The 27,435-nt window shown below is 33.7% G+C and overlaps 1 protein-coding gene across 1 annotated transcript in view; it reads left to right on the top strand.

Annotated features, from left to right (window-relative positions):
* LOC133201848 (aminopeptidase N-like) overlaps nucleotides 1-27,435 on the top strand; it is a 42,406-nt gene that overhangs the window by 7,569 nt on the left and 7,402 nt on the right. The window contains exons 6-15 of the mRNA XM_061337650.1: nucleotides 10,621-10,775; nucleotides 13,370-13,483; nucleotides 13,869-14,006; nucleotides 14,381-14,446; nucleotides 14,767-14,832; nucleotides 17,042-17,211; nucleotides 19,320-19,411; nucleotides 20,481-20,626; nucleotides 20,774-20,829; nucleotides 22,420-22,567. Coding sequence (XP_061193634.1) covers nucleotides 10,621-10,775; nucleotides 13,370-13,483; nucleotides 13,869-14,006; nucleotides 14,381-14,446; nucleotides 14,767-14,832; nucleotides 17,042-17,211; nucleotides 19,320-19,411; nucleotides 20,481-20,626; nucleotides 20,774-20,829; nucleotides 22,420-22,567 — 1,151 coding nt within the window. The remainder of the gene's footprint in view (nucleotides 1-10,620; nucleotides 10,776-13,369; nucleotides 13,484-13,868; nucleotides 14,007-14,380; nucleotides 14,447-14,766; nucleotides 14,833-17,041; nucleotides 17,212-19,319; nucleotides 19,412-20,480; nucleotides 20,627-20,773; nucleotides 20,830-22,419; nucleotides 22,568-27,435) is intronic.

Raw genomic sequence — 27,435 nt, 5'->3', positions numbered from 1 at the left:
GCGATAGTCTATGACGTCAAATGCACGACTTCCTGGAAACTGTGCGATTTGGAGTGTCTGTTGACAGAACGATTTTTAATACTATTTCTTGCTTAAATGTCATAAGTTTTTGAAATTATAATTATTGTAATATGTTCTGTGGGTTCCCCATTCATGGAGAAAGAAATATATAATTTTCCTAACGTTACCTACGCCTGTAATTGATTGGTCAAAATAAACTAAATAAGATTTATGTGGAATTAGATCAGTAAATATGTACAAAGCAATCATTATCAAATTTTTCTTAAATCAGTGTTCTTAAGCTAACTCGTGCGTTAGCTATTCATTGTCTGATACAAGTTATAAAAGCTTCCAAAGCTCCCAGTCTCAGAGCAGTGTTTCCTAACACTCCCTAGTTAACAGGTTTTGAACATAATGTACCCCAAATATGGTATCTCTGCAGTATTTTGAGACCCGCAAATGAGGCACAATAAATTCCTTACCTTTTTCCTCTCGATCTGTACTGATCAACGGACGGCAGAGTAACTAACTAGAGAATCAGTGCTCGCCTTTATTTATAGTCTTACCCAAAGACGCTGAATCATCGTCTTTGTCTTCGTTATTACAACGTTTGAGGTACCATAGCTAGAACAATAGGAAGCATTTGATTGATAACTAATTTGCATATTATTAATTTCATCAAGGGGATTTTCTATTACATTACCCACGCCTCCGAAACATATGCGTCCCTCAAATTAATTGAACAACACAAATTTTTTTCGTCTTCGATTTTTTTTAATATACATGTACATACATCCAATAACTACAACTAAAAAATATCTTAAGGTTTAAAGGCAATGCAATATATCTTGACATACATAAAAAACTAATATATTTATATACTAAAAACACAATAGCAGTCGCAGCTCAATTCTTCTAATATAATATTTCATAATCGATTAACCATTCGGGCTTTCTACGAATGCGTTTGCTGTCATTTACCATTTCTTCTACAGAATCTAGGCTTAAATTTCTCCCATGCCATTCTCATGTCATAATACCTCTTTAGCCGATTCATGGCTGTTTCAATTTTTTGATGAATATTGATCAATTATTTTGACGGACAAAACTTTGTGCTCTCTCTAGCCTTTCGTGTAGGACCCAAGCCATTTTTTGGACTCTCCTGTTTCAGGGGCTCTGGCATTTCATAAATTAAATCCAGAGGTAAAGATGTTTAACAATAGCATAACAATACCATTATTGTACAAAAACACTAAACATTGATGTTAGGGTCCTATTGAATCGCTCTTCCATCCCATCTGAACTGGGGATGGTAGTCATTAGTGCGTGTTCTCTCAATGTGAAGAAGCTTACACATCTCACCAAAGAGTTCGCCCTTGATCGGAATGAATTAATCTTGGTGTTCCATACCTGGCAATAACCTCTTCTACAATAATTTTTGCCACCGTTTTTTATATCATATTTGGCATGGGAAATGCCTCTGTCCATTTTGTAAAATAGTCAGAGACTACGAGAATGTACATGTGTATTTGTTACCATTCTCGGTAAGAGGCAATTCTCCAAGGATGTCTGTTGCTATCCGATCCATTGCATTCCGGATGGCACTAGCTGCATGGGTGCAACCTTTTTCTTACTTTTTTTTTATTTTGCGTCTTGTACATATGTCACATCCAGTGACATACTGTCTAACATCCTGTTGTAAAATCTTTGCTAAACTCTGGCTACTGTTTTTCCAACCCCGAGACGTCCGGCTGTTTTTTCATGACAATGCTTTAAAATATTTTTCTCTCAAAGAGAGATATCACTTGTTGAAATTTTACTTCGTCTTTCTCCAACACAGTCAACCGCATACAGACAATTCCATTTACCAATGTTAATCTGTGTCACTCAGAGATATAAAGAAATATCCTTTACATCTAATATTTCCAAAAACTGGCCTGGTATTTGCTTCAAGCCATGATTTCACAAGACATAATAATTATTTCTTTGTCTTGATCTTGCATTTCTTGCACAGACTTGTTACCCTCGGATGACTTTGTTTCGATTACCTCTGTTTTCTTTGGGTCTGTCGAAATACTTGACACCACATGTCCGAAGTAGTCAACACTATTTGCAAACAGTGTATATTTCTTTGCATTTAGCTTTAACCCTTTTATTAAACACTTTGGATACGTTCTTGAACATGACTTCAAAATTCTTGGCGTAGAAAATATTGTCATCGAGGTAAATGAGGCAGATGTCCTACTGTAGACCTGCTGAGACAGTCTCCATCAACCCCTCGAAGGTAGCCGGGGCATTACATAGCCCGAATGGCATTACATTGAATTGGTACAAGCCATTTCGAGTGACAAATGTCGCCTTGGCTTTATCTTTTGCGTCCATCTTTATTTGCCAGTGTCCTGAATGTAGATTGAGAGTAGAAGACCATTTGCATCCCGCAAGTTGATCTTGGCTTTCGTCTATTCGTGGTATAGGATAGGCGTCTTTCTCTGAAATGGTATTAAGGCGCCTATAATCAATGCAAAACCTCATAGATCCATCCTTTTTCTTTACTAGGACAACTCTTGATACCAAAAGAGCTCTTAGAAGGTTAAATAACTTTATTTTTGAACATTTCTTTGACATGTTTATCCACCTCCGCATTCATGTGTTCTGGGAGCCTCCTACATGTAGGAACCTCTTTGTTGGGCTTATGACTTCCGGTATTAATGCTATGTTTTGTCATAGAAGTTCGTTCCGTATCTTTATCCGATTTTGTAAAAATGTGTGCATATTTACATAAAAGCTGTTTCACTACCTTTGCTTGCTTTTTACTGTGATTTGTTATTGTTTTCTTAAACAAGGATTTCAAGTGATCAGACAAAGTCTCACTGGATTCTGATTCATTTAGTCCACCCTTGAGTATCTCTTCGACCTGTGCCAGTTGTCCACTGTGGTGCATGAATGTATTGTGATATGTCGTTCAGTTGGGTTAAGCAAACGTATTGGAACAGTTATTTCCTACCCATCCCCATCAGATTTTAAATACGAATAAGTGGGTTCTACAACACCAAATTCTGTCCCCAATGCTTTGTTTTCTGGAATAATTACCTTCCCAGTGGTGACTATTTCTTTGAAGGAAGAGACAGTGTTTCTGAAGAAACAAATAATGAGTTTCATCTCCCAGAATAAGTGTCTTATCGTGTAGATTGATTACACCTTTGTTATTCTGCAAGAAGTCGATCCCTAAAACCGCATTTACATTAATGTCCGCAACTAAAGATGTTTAGTAGTTGATTTTCTTCCCAAATTTAAATTTTATAAGTGCCTTCCTCAAAATATTCGAAGGATTGCCTGTAGCTGACAAGATATTTAAGTCTGTTTCCCTATCTTCCTATCACAGTTTATGACCTCAAATACTTTTTGTGATGGAAGAGTAACAGTTGCTCCTGTATATACTAATGTTGAAATCGAAACGCCATTAGCAGTACCCATGACGTAGATGCTGGTTCGTTAACTTTTCTTTTGACTCCAATGCAACCTTTCTTTATTGGTCTCTTGTTTTCTGAAGCTAATTGTTTTGTGGTGCCATCTTTATAGTAACACTTTTTCTTTAGTCCTCCAAGTGGTCTAGAACCAAACCTTCTGGAACTATCTCTCCTTTTCCCTGCATTTTGCAGTCTACAGTTTCTCTTGAAGTGCACAGGTTTTCCACAGTTAAAGCATTTTTTAATAGTCGTATTAATTGAATTCCGATTGAACTTTCGTGATGATATTATCATGATAACGAAGCAAAGTCTTTGTTTCTTTTGCTGCCCATGCTTTATTTTGTCAACATTTTTCTGAAGACGCAGAAGCATATCTTTCATGGATTTCGTCACTTCCTCTAGAGCTTCCGAGTTGGTTTCAACTGACAGTTTTCCACCGCCTATCTCTCGAGCAAAACATGACTGTGCTTCGCGCGCTCTGCACCTATGAAAGCATCTAGTTCCACAACTTGCCTTACAGCATCGTTCAGATTCCCTGGTCTTGATTGTTTTATTCTTAGGCGCATGACAAAGCTTACCAGGGCGTCTAAGAAATACTCTTTGGTTAGGGTTTCACACAAGTCCCCGGAGGCCGTCGGATATGCAATACGTGTTAGGCGTCTGATATCCTGTCCAAGCTGGGGTAAAGTTTCCGTTGCTTTTTAACGCCTTTCTTTGAGCTGGGATCTGTAGAGTTCTGTTTGATTTACAGGAGAAAACGTTCCTCCAAAGATTTCGACAATTCTTGGAAGTTCATCTGTAACCTATCTGGTAGATTTTCAAACACACCTTGGGTTACTGCCAAATACATTAATTGACCTCTTCTGACCACTTTTTTAATGAAGCACAGGCATTACAATGAGACCTGTAGTTCAACCTTGATGTTGTTTCGTCATATGTAGCAGGTTTTAAGCTACTTAGTTTATTAGCCCTGTTTCCTGACCCTTTTTCATGCCTCTGAAATCGCTCGTCTTGGCTAACCCGCTATGTAGTATTACTTGCATCATTAAATGGTGTTTCAAGATATATGCCAGAATTTCGTTATATATTGCCTTTCCTTTAACCTGAGGTGGAAGTGGGTTTGAAAGCATTTTCTACACCGACACTAAACTTTACTTTGGGTCTGACACCTCCATAATCTTCTTCATGCCTTGAATCCTTTTGTTCCAAAGCACCGATTCCACAATCTCTAACAGTTATTGGAGTAGATATCTTTCGCTAATCTTTTTGTTGAAGTCGCATGCTTTCGTTAGAGAGCTCTTTCAATTGTTCCTCTAAATAACTTATTCCTTTATCTAGCATGTCATCCAGGACTTAGACCTAAACGTTTTCGATCTAAAAACTTCAAACCAAGTTTAAAACTTATAGCTTAAAACAACATCTCAAAATGTAACACAAATTAATAAAGTATAGGATATGTACTTCAAATAATTTGTCTGCAGTAGTTTGAGACCCGCATATGAAGTACACTCCCGTCCTTAAAAGTAAAGCTTTAAACAACAACGACAAAAATTTTCTTTCGTTTAGATCATATAATTTTCCTAACGTGACCTACGCCTCTAGTTGATTAGTCAAAATAAACAAAACGTAATTATGTGGAATTAGATTACTTGTACAAAGCAATGATTCTCAAATGATTCTTAAATCAGTGTTCCTAGGCTAACCCATGCGTTAGATGTCTGATACCTTTTTATAAGAACTTCAAAAGCTCAAAGACCTTGTTCTCAGAGCAGTGTTTCCAAATACTCCCTTGTTAACCTTTATTTTAAAGTAGGTTTGGAGCCTAATGTACCCGAGATATGGTATGTCTGCAATATTTTGAGACCCGCAAATGGGGCACAATAAATTCCTTACCTTTTTCTCTCGATCTGTACTGATCAACGGCTGGTGTAAAGACGAATAATAACCCCCCATAGAATAATGACCGGGGGTCATTTTTTGACGTCGAAAAATGACCCCCGGTCATTATTGTACGTCGAAAAATGACCCTTTTGCCTGTAGAAAAAGTTGGATTACCCTTAAAAATTGTAGATTGACCCCCTTGTGGATTTTGTAAGGAATATACATGTGTTTTTTCTTTTTAATTAAAAAGATTAAGAATTATAAATCAAAGGCCTGTGGACCAAAAAGCTCACCTGAGGTATACGTAAAATGAAGATACAGTGATGATATGTTGGTCTCATTAAGGACATACGCAACGTACCTTACCTTCTGATAATTTTTCAAGATATTCTTAATTTAAGATTATAGTGCCATCAGATGTTCGTAGACAAAAAATCAGCATGCATTACCAGAGGTTTTGAAAAGATATCAATTGATGAAAATTCTTCTAAAATTTAAAGAAAAATATACAAAAATTACTAAACATATATTCTAGATGTTTTGTTTGTCAAAACTTGGTTTAGAAGAAGTGTACAACAGCATAATAGACATTAAAATGTAGCACACAGTTCCTTTAAGTATTGGAACTCTTCAATTCCAGGGAAAAAGACAATAAAGTTTAAACTACGTTGCGTACGTCCTTAAATCTTTCGAATAAAATATTTGTCTTTAATGATAAACAGACAACATTAATCGACTTCAATCTACACTATGTGGAAATGCTTCCATTTTGATTTGACAAATGCATCATTGTTCTTAAGAAGATTTTTATATATATATATATATATATATATATATATATATATATATATATATATATATATATATATATATATATATATATATATATATATATATATATATTAAGAGAGAGAGAGAGAGAATTATTTATATCTAACTATCTAGTTATTCACTAATTAACAATTATCAATTGCCAATGAGTACAAGACTAATTAAGCGATATTTCTCATTCTGTTCCTTTCTTGGCCTAAGGCGCTTCCTACTGACTTGCAGTTGTAATTAATCATGGATTCATCGGCAATTGGATTTTTTTATCATGGACTCATCGGCAATTGAATTTTTTTAGTTAGTGAAAGACATATCTGTTAATCAAGTTGCATTTGAGTGTATATATTTTTAAACCAGTGATTTTAACTGAGTACAAATATGTAATTTTCGGACATATAGCAAAAGTATCTTACAATCTGAATAAGAGGAATTGTGTGATGTTTTAGATACTTTTGGTACATTTTCATTCAAACCGAAAGAAAAATTAATTACCTGTTGTACGAGGGTTGTTCGGAAAGTTCGCGGACTACCGTCATAACTTTTTTACTTAACGTCATATCATATCCAAATTTGGCAGATATGTTTCAACAATAAATTCGAATGACGTGTATAATTTTTTTAATTTATTTCAAACCTATTCAAAGTTTAAAAATGCGAAATCGCGGAGCAGGTCAAAATATAGTAATTTACAATCAATACACTAAATAATGTCTGCTGTCATATCCTCTGTAAAATGGCGCAAAAACGAAAAAATCCCAGACGTTCAAATTAAGAATTGTTACATCGTTTCATATTCCACAATATGACTTAATATTTTGCTTCGTTGAAAAGAGATCAATTTCAGAAGATAGGCAGTCCTCATTGAAAAAGGGGGAAAAAAAAAGATGACGTCGTAGAACGTCACGGAGCAGTAGTTAATGAAACATTTTTGTGTTGTTGTCTGGAAAGCTATTAAAAAAACTCTGAAAATGCTGGAAACTCCAGAAAAACTCTGAAAATGCTGGATGAAGCTGGAAATACATCAAAAATGAGCCATGCATGTGTGCGTACGTAACACAGGCGGTATTTGATTGATAGAGACTCTGTATCAGACGAGAAAACGGAAAATTTGATCAAAAACTTTAAAATATTTATTTAGTAAGGTCATGGTAAGAGTTAAGGCGCTTCACAGTTGCTGATCTTGTGAAAGCAAAGTTACGCAGTAAAAAAGAAATATAATATTGACAAAACTATGCTCCTGGATCAATTGTTAGCAAAATACATTTCAGGTGACAGAGAAACGTTTTTGATGAGTGCACTATTATTTGGCCATACAATGTGAAATGTCCAGTCCAAACAATGCAATCTTTGGTCGAGGTGCTCTCTAACCAAAATTCCTTTTCTTCAAATGTTCTTGCTGAATTTTTGAGGACTCATTAAGTGTGTTTGGCATATACATGTACATGTCCATTTTTATCATTTTTTGAGAAACTCATGACTCTATGTTTTTGACGTTACAATGTTGTTGAGTTTGCTCCGTGGTTACAAAACATGTTGATTTACAGTTTTCATGTCCACACGCTAAGGCAAGACTTGCAATATTATAAACAACATTTTCATATATTCCACGTTTTTTCAGCCTTCAACAGTGCATTCATTCGTTAAAATAGAAGACGATATTACTATATTAATAATTTTACTAACCAATGCATTCTCACTTCTTAAAAGAGGAAGAGGTTAAACAGATGTATTTTTGGATACATTCATTAACTTTTTTGTGAATACGTTTTGTGTTTACTTCAATTTACCCACCTGTGTGGTTTGATAAAAATAGATTGACACCTAAGTGAAGGGTTTTCATTGGCTGAGAAGAAAAGGTCAGCTAAGTCTTGTATTAAGAAAAAGAGCAGTGCTCTATTTGTAGGTCAGACTTGTAAGGCTCGAAAAAACGTGTATTAAGTGAGTACACACGGTAAGGCAAGAACTTAAGTTCCATGACTTATAAGGCAAGCCTTACCGTGTGTACCGGCCCTAACAGTTGATCGTATACATGACATGCTCTAGCGTACCGAATAAGTTAGAGACTTACACACCATATGCAGGTGATTGTAGAAATTTAGTACATGAATACATGTAAGAAGTGGCCGATTCGGAAGTCATCTCTTTTTTAATAGTTTATTGTTAGTTGGCAATAAACGTTTATAATTAGTAAAATATCAAAATATGAAACAAATGAAAGAGAAAGATTAAGATAACAATTTTAACCAATAGGCACTGAGACGTACCTATTGTGCGATTTTTATTGTGTGCTAAAAACTCAATAGGTGAAATATTTTATGTGAAGATAACGACCACTAATCAAGCTCAAATGTCCATCGGAACATTACAATGGAGAAGAGAAAACACGGACCTTTAAAAAATCATCAGAGGTGGGATCAGGTGTTAAAGAGGAGTAAGCATCATCTGTCGACTGGTCACACCTGCTGTTTCTCATTGGAATGATCGGGCAAATGGAAAATCCGTATACAATTCAGTGTGAAAATAATGGCCTAACAATTAATATGAAAAACGTCAGTCAACATTCGACTTACCGATAGATTGTACATGCTAACAAGGTCATTGTATCGACCATTAAATTTGCGAATTGTTGACAAAACGAGACTGTTTATATCCTTGTATTATCAACTTATTTGTCAATAGCTTGCCTCATTTAAGAAATTTTTCGTAAGTAGAACATGCTCTCACGTATCGAATCAACTGGGAGACATAAAACAAATATGCAGGTGATAATGGTATATTGCTACATTAATAAGGGGAGTGGACGATAGAAAAGTTGAAGTCTTCAAGTTTATCATATTTTTTTTTTAGTTTGCAATTAGTGTCTTTCTCTGGTAAAATATCCAAAAGGTATAATAGATCTAAACACATGTAATGCTATTTACATTTTAATTGCTTGTTCTTCCAGTGTTCGTCAGAAAAAACGCAAGAGAATTGAACGTTGAGAACCAAATCTTGTCATCAAGCACTTTTTATAAAGTTTGTATCATCCTGTTGGAATGGGGGTCATTTTTCAACGGGGGTAAATTTTATAGGTTTTACATGTAGAAATTTGACCCCTAGGTTTTTTTCTACAAAAATTACATTTTTTCTACGGCTGGGAGGTCATTTTTCAACGTTGAAAAATGACTCCCGGTCATTTTCTAAGGGGGTCTTTCTTCGTCTTTACACGACAGAGTAACTAACTAGAATAACAGCGCTCACCTGTATTTATAGTCTTACCCAAAGACGCTGAGTCATCGTCTTTGTCTTGGTAACTACAACGCTTGATGTACCGTAGCTATAACAATAGGAAGCATCTGATTGATACCTAATTCGCATATTATTAATTTAATCAATGGAATTTCGACTACATTATCTAATTATAAAATCAATATAATTATGATATCTTATTTTACGAAATTGTGCTGTTTTTATTTTTGTCACAATTTCGATTCGAAGTCACGTCTTATTTGTCAAAACAATGCTGTCAAATGCTCTGAAAGTTATCAATTTATTTAAAGGACCTTTGTCATAATTCCAAAAATTTAATACAAGTATATAAATGCTGACGTAATGACTTTAATGAAATTATTCACCGCTTGCATTATTTTTGCATAATTGAAGAGTAGACAATTAAAAGTGTTTAATTTTGACTTCTCCAGTTAGCCAGATAGTACTCACAGTTCACTAAACAGAGAACTCTAGAGAACTGTAGCTTATAGAGAACTGTAGAGAACCATAGAGAACTCTAATTGATGAATCCAGAAAAATATTATGCAAAATTGAGTTTAATGTTGATCCCTTTTTAGATCATATTTTATTAACAAAACTAATAGCAATGTTGTTTTATGTGTATATCCCATGAAAACATCCGAAAAACTTTTAAAACAAAACTACGAAATATTTATGTCATTTCGATTCCGATTGAATTTCGATAAGATTATTTTTATTGAAATAATAGTTTTATTGACAATGACTTTATTTTACTTGTTAGTTTTAATTATTTTACTTCTCTTAAATATTTAAACTATGTTGGTTGCAGAACTTGTAATACTGGGCAATGGGGTGTAGATAACACCCTTTCCTATGAATATACGTTTGTTAAAGCATTAATTCTTTAACTAATAATTTCAATATTGTAAAGATTTCTACTAAGTTTTGTATATTACAGAAATACTTTTAAAGTGATGCTTATGTGATATATTACTCTACACTTGTAGAACGCAGCATTTCGCCATTTTTTTTAGTATCTTATCTAGCTAATACAATAATTCTACGAGCCAAAATGTATTACAATAGATAGATAACAAAATAATTCGATGTCGAGGTTCTACTGCAAGCCCCCTTTCTGCTTGGAGCTGTAAATTTGATATATTCTCAACAGAATTCCCTTTCATGCTGTTTTTGAATTTCTTTTGATTGACAGATATGATCGCCATTCCTGACTTTGGAGCAGGTGCTATGGAGAACTGGGGGTTAATTACTTACAGAACACAGTACATGTTATACGACCCTAACGTCACTACGGCTGGTACTCAAAGATTTGTCGCTGTCATTGTGGCACACGAATTAGCACATATGGTAAAAAAATCTTTTAGTTAGTACTCCATTCATATATGTGAATATTGCAACATAAGAAAATTCAATATTTTCAAGGGGTCTGTACATAATTTTAAGGTACAAAATTGCAGTCGTCGACTTACTATCAAAAATGTTGACGGTTCAATAAAAAAGATCATTTCTTTGATAAAATTTTATATTCATCCGTTGATAGAGCTAATGAAATGTAATGGCAAGTACTGACCGTCAAATTCAAAATAATATTACCTGGAAATTAAAATTTCAGAGTTAACCCTAACATTCTCTACAAATGTACGACGGGAAATTTCAGCGATGCGTTAATAATTCTGGCATTTTATAGCGATTGTTTTTTTTAGGTAACGCTAAAATTAGATGGCGCTAATATTCAATGTCAATTATTGTTCTAGAAAATCGCTAAAAAATTAATTTCGCTTATAATGAATGCCAAATTTTAAGATAAAATCGCTTAAGAACCCTCTCTACACCATTGCAAAATGTTTTTTGGACATCGAAAAAATTATTTTGAATAAATAATAATCTATATTATCTATCTATATCTTATCTATATTTAATTTTTAATATATGGTACGTGGCATTTACCCCCGGGAAAAATGTTCAAACACAACACAGTATCGGTGAATAGAAATCATAGTTGTTTACTTCCATGAAGAAAATGCATGTAAATAACGGTTTGTTCCCGTTTTGCACACATTTGAATTTCAGGCATTGAAAAAATGTGTGCAAAACGGGAATTTGTCCAGGTAAGATAATTACTTAATTGCTATAGTCTATATCACAGTTGTAAATTTAGAGAAAGAGATTCTACGGAAAGAATAGGGAGAAAAATGCCAATTTTGCACTTGATATTTTGACTTAATCCTTGAAAAAATCATTTTAAAACATAAAAAATGACACAAAACTATAATTATATTCACATAATACTAACTAGACAGGTTAATTTAAGATTGAATTGATTTACTTAATCATTTTATCTTTATGAAATAAAGAAACATGGTGAAAATGTGCGATAGGCATATTTGTCTAAACTACCAACTTTATCTTCGGTTCAATAAGTAAAATTCTCATAATGTATTCCCTTAACAATTTATTATAATGCATTGGTAAAATACAGGTTATTCCAGGTAAATCCCAGACGAAGATCAGACTATAATTGCTATCAAAACATATTTCACACCTATTGTTCTATACCTAATTATCAAATGTGTGCAAAACGGGAACACACCGTAAATAACGTGTTTAATTACTTGGCCTTTAAAAATGTTAAGAATACTTGAATTGATTACAAATTGCCAATAAGTAATATACTGTAAATTTCTATTTATTGGAATTTAGAGATCACTCTAACTGCAGAAAAATACCATAGAATCAGAACTCTTTAGTGTGCAGTGTAGAGAGGGTTCTTAATTTGCCGGTCGCTAAAATAATCTGTTATATATGGAACGCCAAATTAAGATATATTCAAATATTTGAACCTATCTTGAATGAATTATACCTATCTTCAAATCAATTGTATCTATCTTCAAATCAATTGTACCTATCTCCAAATGAATTGAAGATAGGTTTGATTCAATTATACCTATCTTTAATTCATTTGAAGATAGATACAATTGATTTGAAGATAGGTACAATTGATTTGAAGATAGGTGCAAATGCCATGAATTAAAGATAGGTATAATTGATTTAAAGATAGGTGCAATTGAATTGAACCTATCTTTAACTATAAAGATACTGACAATAACAACTACTCCCCATAAAAATGCACTGTGCAGTTCCCTCCATGTTCAAGTCGCTGTTAGAGGGAGCTTTCATTATTTTCAATAATACAAAACGAATTGAACCTAGGTATAATTGAATTGTACCTATCTTCAAATCGTTTGTGGATATGTTACAATTGTACCTATCTTCAAATCAATTGTACCTATCTTTACATCAATTGTACTTATCTTCAAATGAATTGAAGATAGGTATAATTCAATTGAACCTATCTTTAATTGAATTGAAGATAGGTGTAATTCCATTAAAGATAGGTGTAATTTATTTGAACCTAGGTTTAATTATTTAGAGAGGGGTATGATTATTTACACCTATCTTTAATTCAGTTGTACCTATCTTTAATTCAGTTGTACCTATCTTCAATTCATTTGGAGATAGGTTCAATTATTTGAAGATAGGTACAATTATTTGAAGATAGGTACAATTATTTGAAGATAGGTTCAAATATTGGAATATATGTTAATTTGGCGTTCCATAGTTATATGGGTTAAAGGGTTGTCCTTAAGAATTGAAATAACAGGGGACATTAAAAAGAAGAAAGCCTTAGGGGTCTTGGGTTCCTCCCCTAACAGAGGATTGAGGGGGAGTAGCAGATTAAACGGGGGATAATGTCATTATAGGCGGAGAAATTCCCCGGCCCCCGGGTCTTAGGGACAACCCTGGGGTTATGACATTTCTGTATTAATAATGATGTAAATGGTAATAAAACATCATTTTCCTTTCATCATGATTTAATTTACACTTTGATAGAAAAATATATGATTATTTGTATGAATTTAACATTGTTTTTTTTTCTTCAGTGGTTTGGAAATCTGATTTCGCCTCAGTGGTGGGATGACCTCTGGCTAAATGAAGGGTTCGCATCCTTCTTCGAGTATATTGGAGTCAACTTCACCAGGCCGGAGTGGAATATTGTGAGATACTTTATATTGTGCACTGTGAATAACGAAAAATAGGCTAAAAATAGGCATGGATACTTAACTGGAGAGAAATTTTACTCGAACTGAATTCAAATTAATATTAATTTATTTATTTCAACTCGTTCAAAATTTTGCGCATACTTAGGTTATGCACTACTCTGCGCAATCAAGAATGAATAAATGCTTTTAGTGCCCCCTTTTCATACACATGTACATAATTTATATTATGGTTATGATAGTAATTAACGCACAATCAAATGGCTTAAACGTTATAATTGTAACTTGCTTTTAAAATAAGTAGTTGCACAATACTATGCAACAAGGGGGAAAAAAAGAGAGAAGTACAGTTATCTAAGACATTGTGAAAATCAACTTGTAGATGGACGCCTTTGCGATAGAAAACATGCACCCTGCCTTTGGAGTGGACAGTTACCCCTCGTCACGACCCATATTTGCCACCAATGTGAATAGCCCTGATGACATAGACCGACTGTTTGATACCATTACATACCAAAAGGTTTGTTCAAGTTCAAGCTCAAGTTCAGGCAAAATACTAATTATCCGGGGGTGTGTGTTAATTTTCGTTGTATTCGACGTGTGATGAGACCCTATGAATTCATATCCTCAATTTAAAATACATAGTGACTTGTAACTCCTTCAACCACGAAATTAAAAAAAAAAACCACGGATCAATTCTTTTTTCTCAAACCACAAAAATGATCCTATGAAAATATTCCATTTTACAGTATCATATAAATAAGCAATATCATGAAAAAAAAAACTTTCATGAAAATTCAATATTGTTTGTCCTCAGTTATTGACAGTTACATGAAAACATTGTCTGTCTGTGTACTAAATACATGTATCTTACATATATGCTTTATTTTGTAGGGAGCCTCCGTTATAAGAATGATGTGGAATTTTCTTGGACCCGAGACCTTACGTAAAGGATTATCTGTAGGAATTATTGATTTAGAATTTCAGTTGATCTGCCTTGAAAAAGACTTAATTGATACTAATTAAGTTTAAAATATTTCTATAATCCCATTAATACATGTAAAATGATTTTAAATATTTTTAGCTAAAAAAGAATTTCTATCCTTTTTTATTCTTATAAATTTTTTTGGATTATTTTCATAAATGCATGATTGCCTAAACTTCGTTCTATCATTGGGAATTTATGAGCCCACTCTGTCGATATAGCTGGTGAGGCAGTATTTAATATACCAGTGTGTTTAATATTATGAATATACATATACCGAGAAGTTTATTTTTAGACATACATCAAAAGAAAGGAATACGGAAATGTTAGACATCAGGAATTATGGCAAGCCCTGAAAGAGGTAATTATGGATATTTTTGAGTTTGGAAGCCATGAATTAATTGAGCATCTAGATTTTAGTTTGTTTGTTTTCTTTAATTTTAATAATCTTGCGTATCACAATATTATACCTCTGACCTTCATGATTATTAAATTATGGTCAACAATATTTTTAAATCTGAACCCATTCAAACCAAGAGATCAAGAGTAACATGTAAGATAAGGTCGGATTTTGACAGAAAAGCAAACAACCATCTCTCCTTGTGTTGGGAGAAAAAGTTTCAATGTCTGATATATTTGGTGACATATTTCTGCCCTTCCTCTACATGCAAGATAAATTATTTCAACATGCGAGAAAAGGATGTCAACATGCAAGATAATTATGTCTACATGCAAAATAATTATGTTGACATGCAAGTGATTTTAATGATTATGCAAGATGCAATATAACTATGTTGACATGCGACTTATTTATGTCCCATGTGGACATAATTATCTCGCACGTTGATATATAAAGTCGCACGTCTATATAATTATCTTGCATGTTGAGATAAATAAGTCGCATTTTTACATAATTATCTCGCATATGTTGATATAAATAAGTAGCAAGTCAACATGATTATGTTGCATCTTGGACGTATGATGTCACATACTGGCGTAGGTAAGTAAATTAACCAATGTTAAAATCAGATTGGTAACATGCATATCAACGCAATTCTTTTGTATGTAGACAGTATTATCTTTCATGGTGACATACTTGTCTTGCATGTTAACATAACTAATCTTGCATGTCGGGGGCAGAATATGGCATGTCAGACGTTGCAATATTTGATCTTCTCCATTTGTATTGTATAATTTTCCATATATATATTCTATAATTTTTCATATGGATTGTATAACACTTATTTGTATGTTTTCCATTTGTATCATAAAAAATCATTTGTATTGTATAATTTTTTTATTTGTATTCTATATTTTCCATTTTCATTGTATAAATTCTTATTTGTATTGTATAATTTCTTATTTATATGAGATAATTTTTCACTTGTATTGTATCCGAGGATTGTATATTTATTTCGTTACAAAGGATTTCTTTGGTCAAATTTTAGTCTGCAGAGCGAGATGTTTCAGGTGCCCAACACAAACTTAAAATGTAGTCTGGTACCCTCCCACAATTCCGTTCGCGCACTCTCTGTATACAAGCACAAATTGGGCTCCTCTATTTGCGTGCATGCTAAGGGACAACCATTTGATTCTCCCCGGGAGAGGGGGGGGGGCAAATTTTGTTGAAACCGATTATTTATTTTCATTCTCTCGCAGGAGAATGCTTAATTCCAGAATGACCAGAGAGAAAAAGAATAAGGAAAAGAAGAAAAACCCAAACCCGAAAACTCAGTTTCTTGGGGGGGGGGGGTAGGTACCACCACTCAAGGACAAATTATTTATTCTCTCAGTCAACATTTCCAAGGACAGATTATTTATTTGCCAACTGCCAGTGCTCCCTTTCCAGAATCAAATGACCTTCCTCTAATTTCACGCAAATACATATGAGCCCAGTTTGCTTTGAGCACCCGGAGCATCTCGCTCGTTTTCAATACGATACAGACTAAAACTTGACCAATGAAATCCTTCGTAAGGAAACAAATAAACAAGCCTCGGATACAATATCGCATATAAATAAGAATTTAACAATACAAAAAAGAAATTATACAATGCAAATGGAAAATTATACAATACAAATGAAAAATAATAGAATACAAATAAAAATTACTGTAAATTCCTTATTTTACGCGAGTACTTAATATCGCGAAGTGGCCCAAGGGCGTCAAACCGCGAGAACAATAATTCGCGAATGGGTGATTTATCTAGAGATTTTACATACATTAAAGCACCATAAAAATAAAAGCGAGTAATTCTATTTCGCGACTGGTGCTTCTCGCGTAATTACGCTAATCTACAGTATACAATACTAATGAAAAATTATACAATACAAATAGAAAATTATACAATACAAATAGAAAATTATACAAGACAATAACAATTATACAATACAAATGAAAAATTATACAAAGCAAATAGAAAATTATACAATACAAATAAAAATTTTACAATACAAATGGAAAATTATACAATGCAAATGGAATAGATCGAATATTGCAACGTTTGACATGCCATAGCAGAAGGCCACCATGCCGATAAAATCTTACAGAAGTAATATTCTTATTTTTCAGCAAGCAAGTTTGGAAAGTAAATCCATTGACGTACAAGACATAATGGATACCTGGATCCTACAACAGAATTATCCTGTGGTCAAAGTCACTTTTAACAACAATCAGATCCGGGCTGAACAGTCGCGTTACGTCATCGGTAACGCTTCAGATGGGGCACCCTCGCCATACAAGTTTGTGCCTTTTTCTCCTTTTTAGCTCACCTGAGCTGAAAGCTCAAGTGAGCTTTTCTGATCACATTTTGAGTAGCGTCCGTCTGTCTGTCCGTCTGTCTGTAAACTTTTCACATTTTCGACTTCTTCTCAAGAACCACTGGGCCAATTTCAAGCAAACTTGCCACAAAGTATCCTTTGGTAAAGGGGATTCAAGTTTGTTCAAATGAAGGGCCACTCCCTCTTTCAAAGGGAGATAATTAGGAATTAATGAAAAAATAATGGCATCATTTAAAAATCTTCTTCTCAAGAACCATAGGGCCATGATGAGTCATATTTATATGGAAGCATCCTCAGGTAATGTAAATTCAAATTTGTTCAAATCATGACCCCCGGGGGTAGGGTGGGGCCGCAATGGGGGATCAAAATAATTTTACATAGAAATATATAGGAAAAATCTTTAAAAATCTTCTTCTCAAGAACAGCAAAGCCATGAGGAGTCATATTTATATGGAAGCATCCTCAGGTAGTGTAAATTCAAGTTTGTTCAAACCATGACCCCCAGGGGGGTAGGGCGGGGCCACAATGGAGGATCAAAGTTTTACATAGAAATATATAGGAAAAATCTTTAAAAATCTTCTTCTCAAGAACAGCAAAGCCATGAGGAGTCATATTTATATGGAAGCATCCTCAGGTAGTGTAAATTCAAGTTTGTTCAAACCATGACCCCCAGGGGGGTAGGGCGGGGCCACAATGGAGGATCAAAGTTTAACATAGAAATATATAGGTAAAATCTTTAAAAATCTTCTTCTCAAGAACAACAAAGTCATGATGAGTCATATTTATATGGAAGCATTCTCAGGTAGTGTAGATTCAAGTTTGTTAAAATCATGACCCCCAGGGGTAGGGCGGGGCCACAATGGAGGATCAAAGTTTTACATAGAAATATATAGGAAAAATCTTTTTCTCAGGAACAGCAAAGCCCAGATTGTTCATATTTATATGGGAGCATCCACAGGTAGTGTAGATTTAAATTTATTTAAATTATGACCCCCGGGGGTAGGGTGGGGCCACAATGGAGGATCAAAGTTTTACATAGAAATGTATAGGAAAAATCTTTAAAAATCTTTTTCTCAGGAACAGCAAAGCCCTGATTGATCATATTTATGTGGAAGCATCCTCAGGTAGTGTAGATTGTATTTTGTTCAAATCATGACCCCATGGGTAGGATGGGGCCACAATGGAGGATCAAAGTCTTAAATAGAAATATATAGGAAAATATCTTCTGAAGAAGAACTGCAAACCATGATTAGTTTTCGATATGGAAGCATCCTCAGGTAGTGTAAATTCAATTTTGTTCAAATGATGACCCCGAGGGGTTGGGTGGGGCCCATTGGGGGATCGAAAGTTTTACATAAGAACATATAGAAAAATATGTCTTCTCAAGATCAGGAAAGCTATGTTTAGTCATATTGAAAAGGAAGCATCCTCAGGCAGTGTAGATTCAAGTTCAAATGACGACCCCTGGGATAGGGAGGAGCCACAATGGGGAATCAAATTTTTACGAAGGAATATATAGGAAAATTTTTTAAAAATCTTCTCAAGTACAACAAAGCCATTTGTTATATTGACATGGAAGCATCATCAGGTAATTCCCTAGCAAAATTCAAGTCCCCCCCCCCCCCCCGGGTAGTCTTTTCAATACTGAACTGATTTGTGCTTTTGCCTAGCCAATGTGCTCAGGTGAGCGATGTGGCCCATGGGCCTCTTGTTTTTAAAAAAATTGTGCGAAGTTATATTACAGAAGGACTTAATTGAAATTTTAACTTGTTTCTATTGTTGAGTTGCTATTTTTACCCGGTGTCAGGTAAGAAATTTATTTTTCTGAGATAAATTCCCAAATCAGAAATTAGAAATTAACAAAACTGTGATTATCGATAGAAATAATGCCTTTTCATTCCGTCTTGTATCTTTAATTTCATTTATTTCCTGGTATATTATGACATTATCAAGTCTGCTCTAACCAATGAGTGACTGAAATTTTCGAAGAAACAAACTTCCCCGCAAATAAAGCATCAACGCTGTAATGTACTCAATACATACATGTATGTATGGGTTTTTTTCTGCAGTTTCAGATGGACTATTCCCTTCACATTCACATCGAGCAGTAATATTTTATATGAAGACAACGATATTCACTGGATTTACCGAAATCAGAGTGGTAAGTAGAAACCACTGTGTTAGCCACTAATGACGTCATTTATGGATGGCTTTGTCATTCATTAATAACGATGTTTTTTTTTTTAATGAAATGAAATGAGTGAAATCTATCATCTATGCATTAATATTATGAAATCATTTAGTGAACTTTGTGTCATAAGGGGGCACGTTACTACAGCATGAAGAAAATTTTCTTTTGTCTAATTTCTTTATTTCCCTCGCTATTGACAATCAACGCGGTCCTGAAATTTTCTTGCAAGGCGACACCGTGACAGTGTATTACATGTAATCCTTTCCACAATACACCGTCGCGGTTTTATTTTTGGCTGCATTCCATTACCGAAAATATTGAAAACTGGTCGGTTATCATAACTGAACTTTTCTTTCCTTTCCGAAAGAATATTAGATATCATTACCAAAAGAAAGCGTATCACCCGAAGTTCAGAGCCAAGTTCATCGAAAAATCATTCTGTTATTTGGACACAATCGTCAACAGATATGAACAATAAATATATATCAGGGAACATGTATGACCAATAGACTATGCAGCTTTGGTACGCAGATAGAGCTGAGGTTGAAAATTTTGGCTACTGCATCCAGAAGTATGATTATGTGTATGGAGGCATGTCACTCCTGCATTGTATTTCGAATTTTGACAAGAGTACTCTGTAGTAACTGATTTGTGAATTCTCATGTTGACGTTTGAGCATATTGATCCAGTGTTTAAAAAAATGCGCAACTCGGGTTTTTTTTCTATGTATAAGCAGCCGCATGCAAATAGGGTTTGGACATTTTCTGAAGCTCTTTAATGTTAGTTTTCTAAATCTTCTTTTTTCATTTGCATCTTAAAGCAATAAATTTTGTTCCCCTTATTATAAGGAACTTGATAGATTAAGCTGTAAACAGCTCACTTTATTTTTTTTAATTTTCCTACACAATAATTACTGTAAATGGATGAAATGAAAACGTCAACTGATTGGTTGTAATATTCAAAACTGCAAACCTTGAGTTACCCGACACAATATTCACTTATTTTGGTGAACAAGGGAAACTGAAACTCTGTTTTTCAGCTGCAAGTTTTGACTGGACTAACACAATTAACACTGCTAATGGTGATTGGGTGCTTGCAAACGTACAACAATATGGCTACTATCGTGTAAACTATGATGAAAGCAACTGGAGGGCTTTGATAAGACAGTTAAATAATAACTATACGGTGGGTATCATCTGTTTAATAGTAATACAGTGTGCATAGCCAAATGTAAATCGATTTAATGCATTTTAACTACCCCCAAAATATCTAAAACTTTTATATGGAATTATAGAATGCTTAGTCTAATTCACTTTTTATTTATATGATTAGAGAATACATCCTAGCAACAGAGCGCAGATCATCACAGACCTTATGGCTCTTGTCAGGTAAAACATGGCCCAAATAAAGCATCATATCAAATAAGAAAAGAACTGATAACTTACAATTAGTATTTGTAAAACTGCATCAATCAAATAGTGGAACTCAGAAATGTTCTTATATTGTGAGCTGTTCTCTACAAAATAACTTCGTAAAAAATCATTCTGAATATGAAACTGATATTATAAAGATGCGGGATTTCCTCATAGACAAAATCTGTATAGTTTTTGGAGACCAGACCTTTCAGCAATCTGTTGGAATTTTGATGTGCACTGATTGGGATTCTTTATTAGCTAATCTGTCCTTTTATTCTTATGAATTATTCTCAGACTTCTACATGAGAAGACGATAAACTCTTCACGTGGCCTTCGATTCGACATTTAGATACTGGTATATCGACGACGACTAAATATCAATTAATAATCGTCACATTCAATTATATGTCGACTAAATATATCCCAATGAACGTCAAACAAAAGACACTATAGAGTCTGTCACAAGTTTCTCATATTTGAATATTTTACTAGCAACTAATCCATATGGTCAATGGGACGATTTTCAGTTTTCCATCGTCAACTTCTCATATTTTTGAAGCAATAGAATTTTATCAGCTAAATGGTGTCTGATTCAGTCGCAAAAGCTTGTTCGAAGAACAATCAATTTTTAAACTGAGGCAGATTGCTGAGAAATAAGATGATGTTTCAGGGCTTTCTTATTTAAAGTCAGCATTTCGCAATATTCTGTGGTCGTTAAATGACCTTGTTTTTCTTGGGTTGTATTGTTTATAGGATTTATGATATTGATCACAATTTTAAAAAAGTTTTTTATTACCCCCGCTTGAAAAGCGGGGGGGGGGGGTATATAATGATGGGAGTGTCCGTTCGTCCGTCCATCCATCCTTAGGGGTACAAATCTCTTATCAGCAACATCTCCTTTATAATAAAATTTTAGTTCAAAGAACCTTTATTACAGAGTGCCATTGTGCACCTCCTATTTTACATTTTGATCGGACACATATTTTGGGTTTCTCATAGCAAAACATCGACCTTGCAGTTCTTTCTATAATACTGGAGAGGGACATATATTTCGGGTTTCGCATAGCAAAACATGAACTTTGCAAATATACTCAAATGGGAGCGGGGGGGGGGGGGGGATATTATTCTGTGGTCTCATTGCTCTTACCTCTAGTTTATATTACAAGTATTATATCGGATAAAAGCAAACGTCTGGGTGAAATAATTTTGTTGTTGTCCCTTTTTCTTCCCTAAATTAATATGATGAATTAAATCAAATCCTAAAAATTTAAATGACATATAATCATTTTTCGCAACACAATTATTAGTACGTTAATGTTACTAATATGGATGGAATATGGAGATAACGAACAGTAATCAGGCTCAAAAGTCCATTGAAACAATTCAAATCGGGAGCAGACCAAATACGGACATCTAAAATCATCAGTGGGATCAGGTGCCATGAAGGAGTAGGCATCCCCTGTCGACCTGTCACAACCGCCGTGTGCTCATTGTCATGATCATTTGTTTGTTTTTATTTTAATGTAATGTAATGTTTTGATATATTATTTTAATTTCTTACAGTTTGGATGCACTGAACATAACTTTGGCTCTGAGTTCCCTAGATTACCTAGACCAGGAAACAGAGTACGTGCCGTGGTACGCTGCTCTGGGCGAGATCGGCTACATCAGAAACATGCTTCTCACCAAACCCATCTTTGGAAAGTTTGAGGTTTATTTGATTAAGAAAATGCATTTTAATTTTGAAAAATTAAAAAGGTATAACCTAATATTACTCACCCACATATTTCATAAAGCATGTTAAATCTTCGGAAAAAGTATGCTTTGTTGAAAAGTTTTAGGTTATACTTCTCATGGACTTTGAAAACTAAAGAAGATGGGCGAACAAGGCGAGCAAAATGCCTACTGTGCGACAAATATGAAAGAGAAAAAGTAAATCTCAATTATGACATAATTTTCTTTTATATTTCCTTTAACATTAAAGTATACTTTATGTAAAATCTCCACAAATCGCAACAATCTCACAAAAAATGAAATAATGTTATTCGTCTTTGAAATAACATACATACACCAAAAAGAGCAAAAAAGATCAATTTTTCAACACTCAATTTTTTCATATGAGTGAGTCTTCGTTCCACTCTTTTTTGTTTGTTTGTTTTTGTTTTGTTTGTATGTTTTTTGAAAGATTATATCCAAAGTATGCGTAAAATAATACATTCATACATGGAGCAAAGATCCACTTTATTATCGTAAAAACATTTTTTATGACACAACATTCATATCTTTCCGAAAAATATTCAATTCCATTTAGTCAAAGGTCATAACACAAACATGATCTAAATGCTGATATAGCGTAGTTTAGCGTGTTAGTCTCTAACGAAAAATTGATACTCAGGATTTTTATCTAGGGTTCGAAACCCAGGAATATCTTTTTTTAAATCATTGAATGATTTTTGCCGAAAGAATTTTCCGCAGAAAAGTTGTGTTTGTCATAATTTCAAACCTTTCAGTGATAGGAACTTTACTCCAAATACTAAATTCTTAAACTAAATATGACGCTATAGGCATTTCGAACGCCTTGTTTGCCTATCTCCTTAAAAAAAAGGATTATTTTTTGTTCTGCAACAATATGACGATGTGTGTTTTACACCCTGTTGAATTTACATGAAACAAAGAAAAACAAAATAAACGATTAAAGGGAATTTAAAAAAAAAGAAATAGAAAAAATCAATAGAAAATCAAACCAAAAAAAAAAAAAGATAAAGAAACGAATAAATGAAATAGATAAATTTTTACAACAAAACAATTTAAGATTTTAATGACTAAACGTGTAATGAAAACACTGAATCTGGGATGAAGTGAAAACGACTGAAGGTCAATTTGCTCTGCTCCTAAATCCCCCGTGCTTGGTTCGGGGTAACTACTCAAACGTAGGTATTCCAGGATCGGCCCGGTAACTGGTCCAGTGATTCTATCTGAAACGCCTTTTAGGAAATGGCCTTCACAAAAGAAAATGAAAAATATATACAATTCTGCAGTAAGAAATGCGGATTGTAAGATTACATGAGTCACTCAGTTGACCAGTTGTTATATGTATATGTTCTAGATTTCTTGTTCATCGTTCATGTCCCCTAAGGCCTTTGGTTTTGGCCCGAGAATAGGATAAGGTGGTCATATTATTTGAAAATTCCTACCACTTTTAAAAATCCTCTCCTTTACTCATTCACGAACGTCTTGCAGTCAAATTTTAGCGAACTTTTAATGAACACTTATTCCTCTGCAAGTTTACCAAATATGTGCTGTCTGATTCTCCACCTAAATGAATTAGATCTATGCCCCTTCGGTTCATACACCAGTGTTGTAATAAGTGGGGTTGTCATTGAAAATTGTCTTGAACAGTGAAAATTCAAAGTCTTATTTATTTCTGGATGTAGCAAACAAACGCTTTGCATGGTTGTGAGTTTTTATCCCTTTCCAAAGCGTAACTGGGTGAATTCAAAAGAAATGACCAATCACATATTTTTTTTACCTGCACTAAAAGTACAGGCAATGGGAATAAAGGATGATTCTCTATAAGGTCATTTTCCGGCCTACGATAAAATCACTTAAAAATGTGATTTTATGTAACTTTAATCATTGTATTTCATGATTTTGATGTTTGTTTTTCAACATCGATCACATAAGTCGCGTGATTTAAAGATCACAAACGGCCGTCAAGTAAAGAAAAATTGAGGGTAGGTCTATTTACTTCAAGTTTCTATGCATGTTTCTAGATGTAAATGATCAAAAATTGTTTATTTATGTCGGAAACATATCAGACTTAAGTAATAAAAGCAAAGATTGTTTAATTCAAGGCTAAAGATATATTTTTATGGCAAGAATTTTGATGCATTCACATTTTGCATATTTTGAATGTAAATCTTTACAAAATGCGCCTCGTATGATGTTAAAAAATGTTTAATTAGCATTTAATTAAAAGTATTATTTCATATATGTTTATATTGTGATTGTGTATTGTTTCTATAGATGTGGTACCTATTTTACGCATAAAATGCCCATGCAAGAAATGAGATTTCTAAGTTTCTATTCAACTATAAAAGTTGTGTATCAAATGTTTAAAGCAATGAATGAATTTTGTTTGTGATTAAATCAAAATTAAGTTGTAATTTATAAAATATAGTCTACATTTGCAGAAAAAATAAAGAATTCATTAATTTACAGGATAAAAATATTAATGCAAGTACATGTTAATAGTCAGTACATAAAACTCAAAAGGTTGTATTAAAAATATATATATCGACGTAAAATGAAATAACATCGTAAGAGTTGCTTTGATTCAATTTAATTACGCATGTAAAACAATATATTTAATTTAAAATGCTATCTAAACTATAATACACAAATGTATGTATAAAAGTCGAGTCCCCCCCCCCCCCCCCCCTCACGGCACTCCATAAAATGGAGTAGATTTTCAACAGTTCCCTCCACTACGCATATCAGAAGTTTTAGTATATCCATGGACTAACAGGGTTCTACAACATCCCAGGTACAAAATGGACCGTAAGAGATGACACTCCTTTCGCACTCTTGAAACCTGAGGATTAAATTCTCTTTCCGTGCTGCGTCAAGAACTAAGGTGTTTAACACGGGTAGTGACAGTTCCTTTGCTAACTCCTCCGCATTGAAAGTAAAAGTCATGGGTCTTTTGGATATTATCTTAAAGAAGGAGGTCCTGTCCCACGGTAGGTGTTGGTCAATACTGAAACCATGCATAAATCAAAATTGTGACACTTCACCTTAAGTGGATGATCTCTTTATCTGGGTGAAAAATTCTAAAATGACGTAAAGCAACATTCAATTATCAATCACGTGACATTTAGGAACCCCTTTCCTCCTTGGCGTTTTATTTTCTAAGACAGAACTACTGTTCTCATAACTTATATTGATGCTACCAAAGAAGTTTGATGAATAGATTGAGTCCTCTCAATACCCAGTTAACAAAATACATGGATCCTATGTCACTCATACGGAAAAGTGTCCTTCTAAAAGGTCGAGGCGAGAATTTCCATTATGAAACCATCCCATCAGTAATTCTCTATCTATAAAAGTTGCGTGTGTACCCATAGAAAAATTAAGTTTATAACACAAATAGCAAATGCATCTTCCCGCTACAACAAAAATAGCTTTTATCATTTCTAGAACTAATAACAAATATGCAGTACTCCTAAGGAAATACAGATACAAAGAATTAGCATAGATAAACTAAACTACCCTATTAATAATAATAATTATATTAAGTAACTTATATTCATGCCTTATAGTCTATAAAAAATTTCTTTATTTCTAGCAGATAGTTCAATGAGACTTGTCTTCACGTAATTTCAGAACAACCAGTCATTTCAGTCCTTTGATTTTAGATTTTTTAAGTAAAACGTTTACCTTTTTTGAGTAAACATGCATGGCTTATATTAATTCTTAGTAAATCAATAGAAACATGTACTCTAAGTGGAAGTTTATAATAAGAAATAATCTACATAAGCTGATATCCTTCATATTGAGTAGTTAGCTTTTCCTGCAAATATCGTAAAAATGAAGCGAAAAGTTTTTATTTACATGTCATAACCACCTTTAACCAAGTTGATAATTTGGTAGTCACTTTTTATGTTCATAAGAAGTTTACATGCAAATTTTGGTGTTGGTTAAAGGTGGTTATGACATGTGTAGGAGTTACCTAACACACCAACCCTCTTGAGTTTTCCCATTACCCTAATGCTAATACGGACCGATAGTACCTTACTTTGTGACCCTATATCATAACAAATACTTTTGTATCATTAACCAATCAACATTTTTCATTAAACTGGAACATTAGCCTACTGACTCATGCAGTTTTTAAGGGAAAAAATACTATCTGAAAATTTGAAGTCATTGTAGGCCGCAAAACGGCCTTATAGAGAATGATCCTTTCTTTGTCTCGTAATATGTCTTTAGATAGTGTCTAAATACCTGCCAAAATAGCTCGTTGATATCTCAATTCATAAAAAAAGTTATGCCCAAAAATGATGCTAAAAATGTCAGGAGTGCAACACCTTTTTGTGACATTTTGAAAATTCAATATTTTTTAAAGATCTGTGAAATAAATAATAATGGTTTATGGTGGAAATAAAGACTTTCCTGATAAAATTCAAAGTATTGAGCTTTAAATGTAGACTGTAGCAACTTTTGTTTGACCAAGTTGTGGTCATGACTGATGTTGAAAAAAATGTTATACCATGTCAGGAATGCAACAGAAAAAATGTAGTGTCGCCAAAAAAGCATCGATTTTAAAAATCTGAAAGACAATAAAGTCAAAAAAAAAAATTTTGAAAGTGTAAAACAATAACTGATATACAATTTATAACTCAAAAATGTTATATAAATCACAAGCAGCATTAATGAGAGTCAAGTATCTGTGCATACCCAATAATGTCAGGAGTGCAACATTTGATGTTTTGTTCCCCAGCATTAAAAAAACTTTTATCAGTATATGATTCTCTGATTTTTATTTTGGAAAATAAAAACACAAAGAACATTTTTACC

This window comes from Saccostrea echinata, unplaced genomic scaffold, assembly GCF_033153115.1.
Source record: "Saccostrea echinata isolate AGI-Se365-2 ecotype Australia unplaced genomic scaffold, CSIRO_AGI_Sech_v1 ptg000045l, whole genome shotgun sequence".
NCBI lineage: Eukaryota > Metazoa > Mollusca > Bivalvia > Ostreida > Ostreidae > Saccostrea > Saccostrea echinata.
The sequence above is the reverse complement of the archived record's forward strand: the minus strand, read 5'-3'. Positions and strand labels throughout refer to the sequence as shown.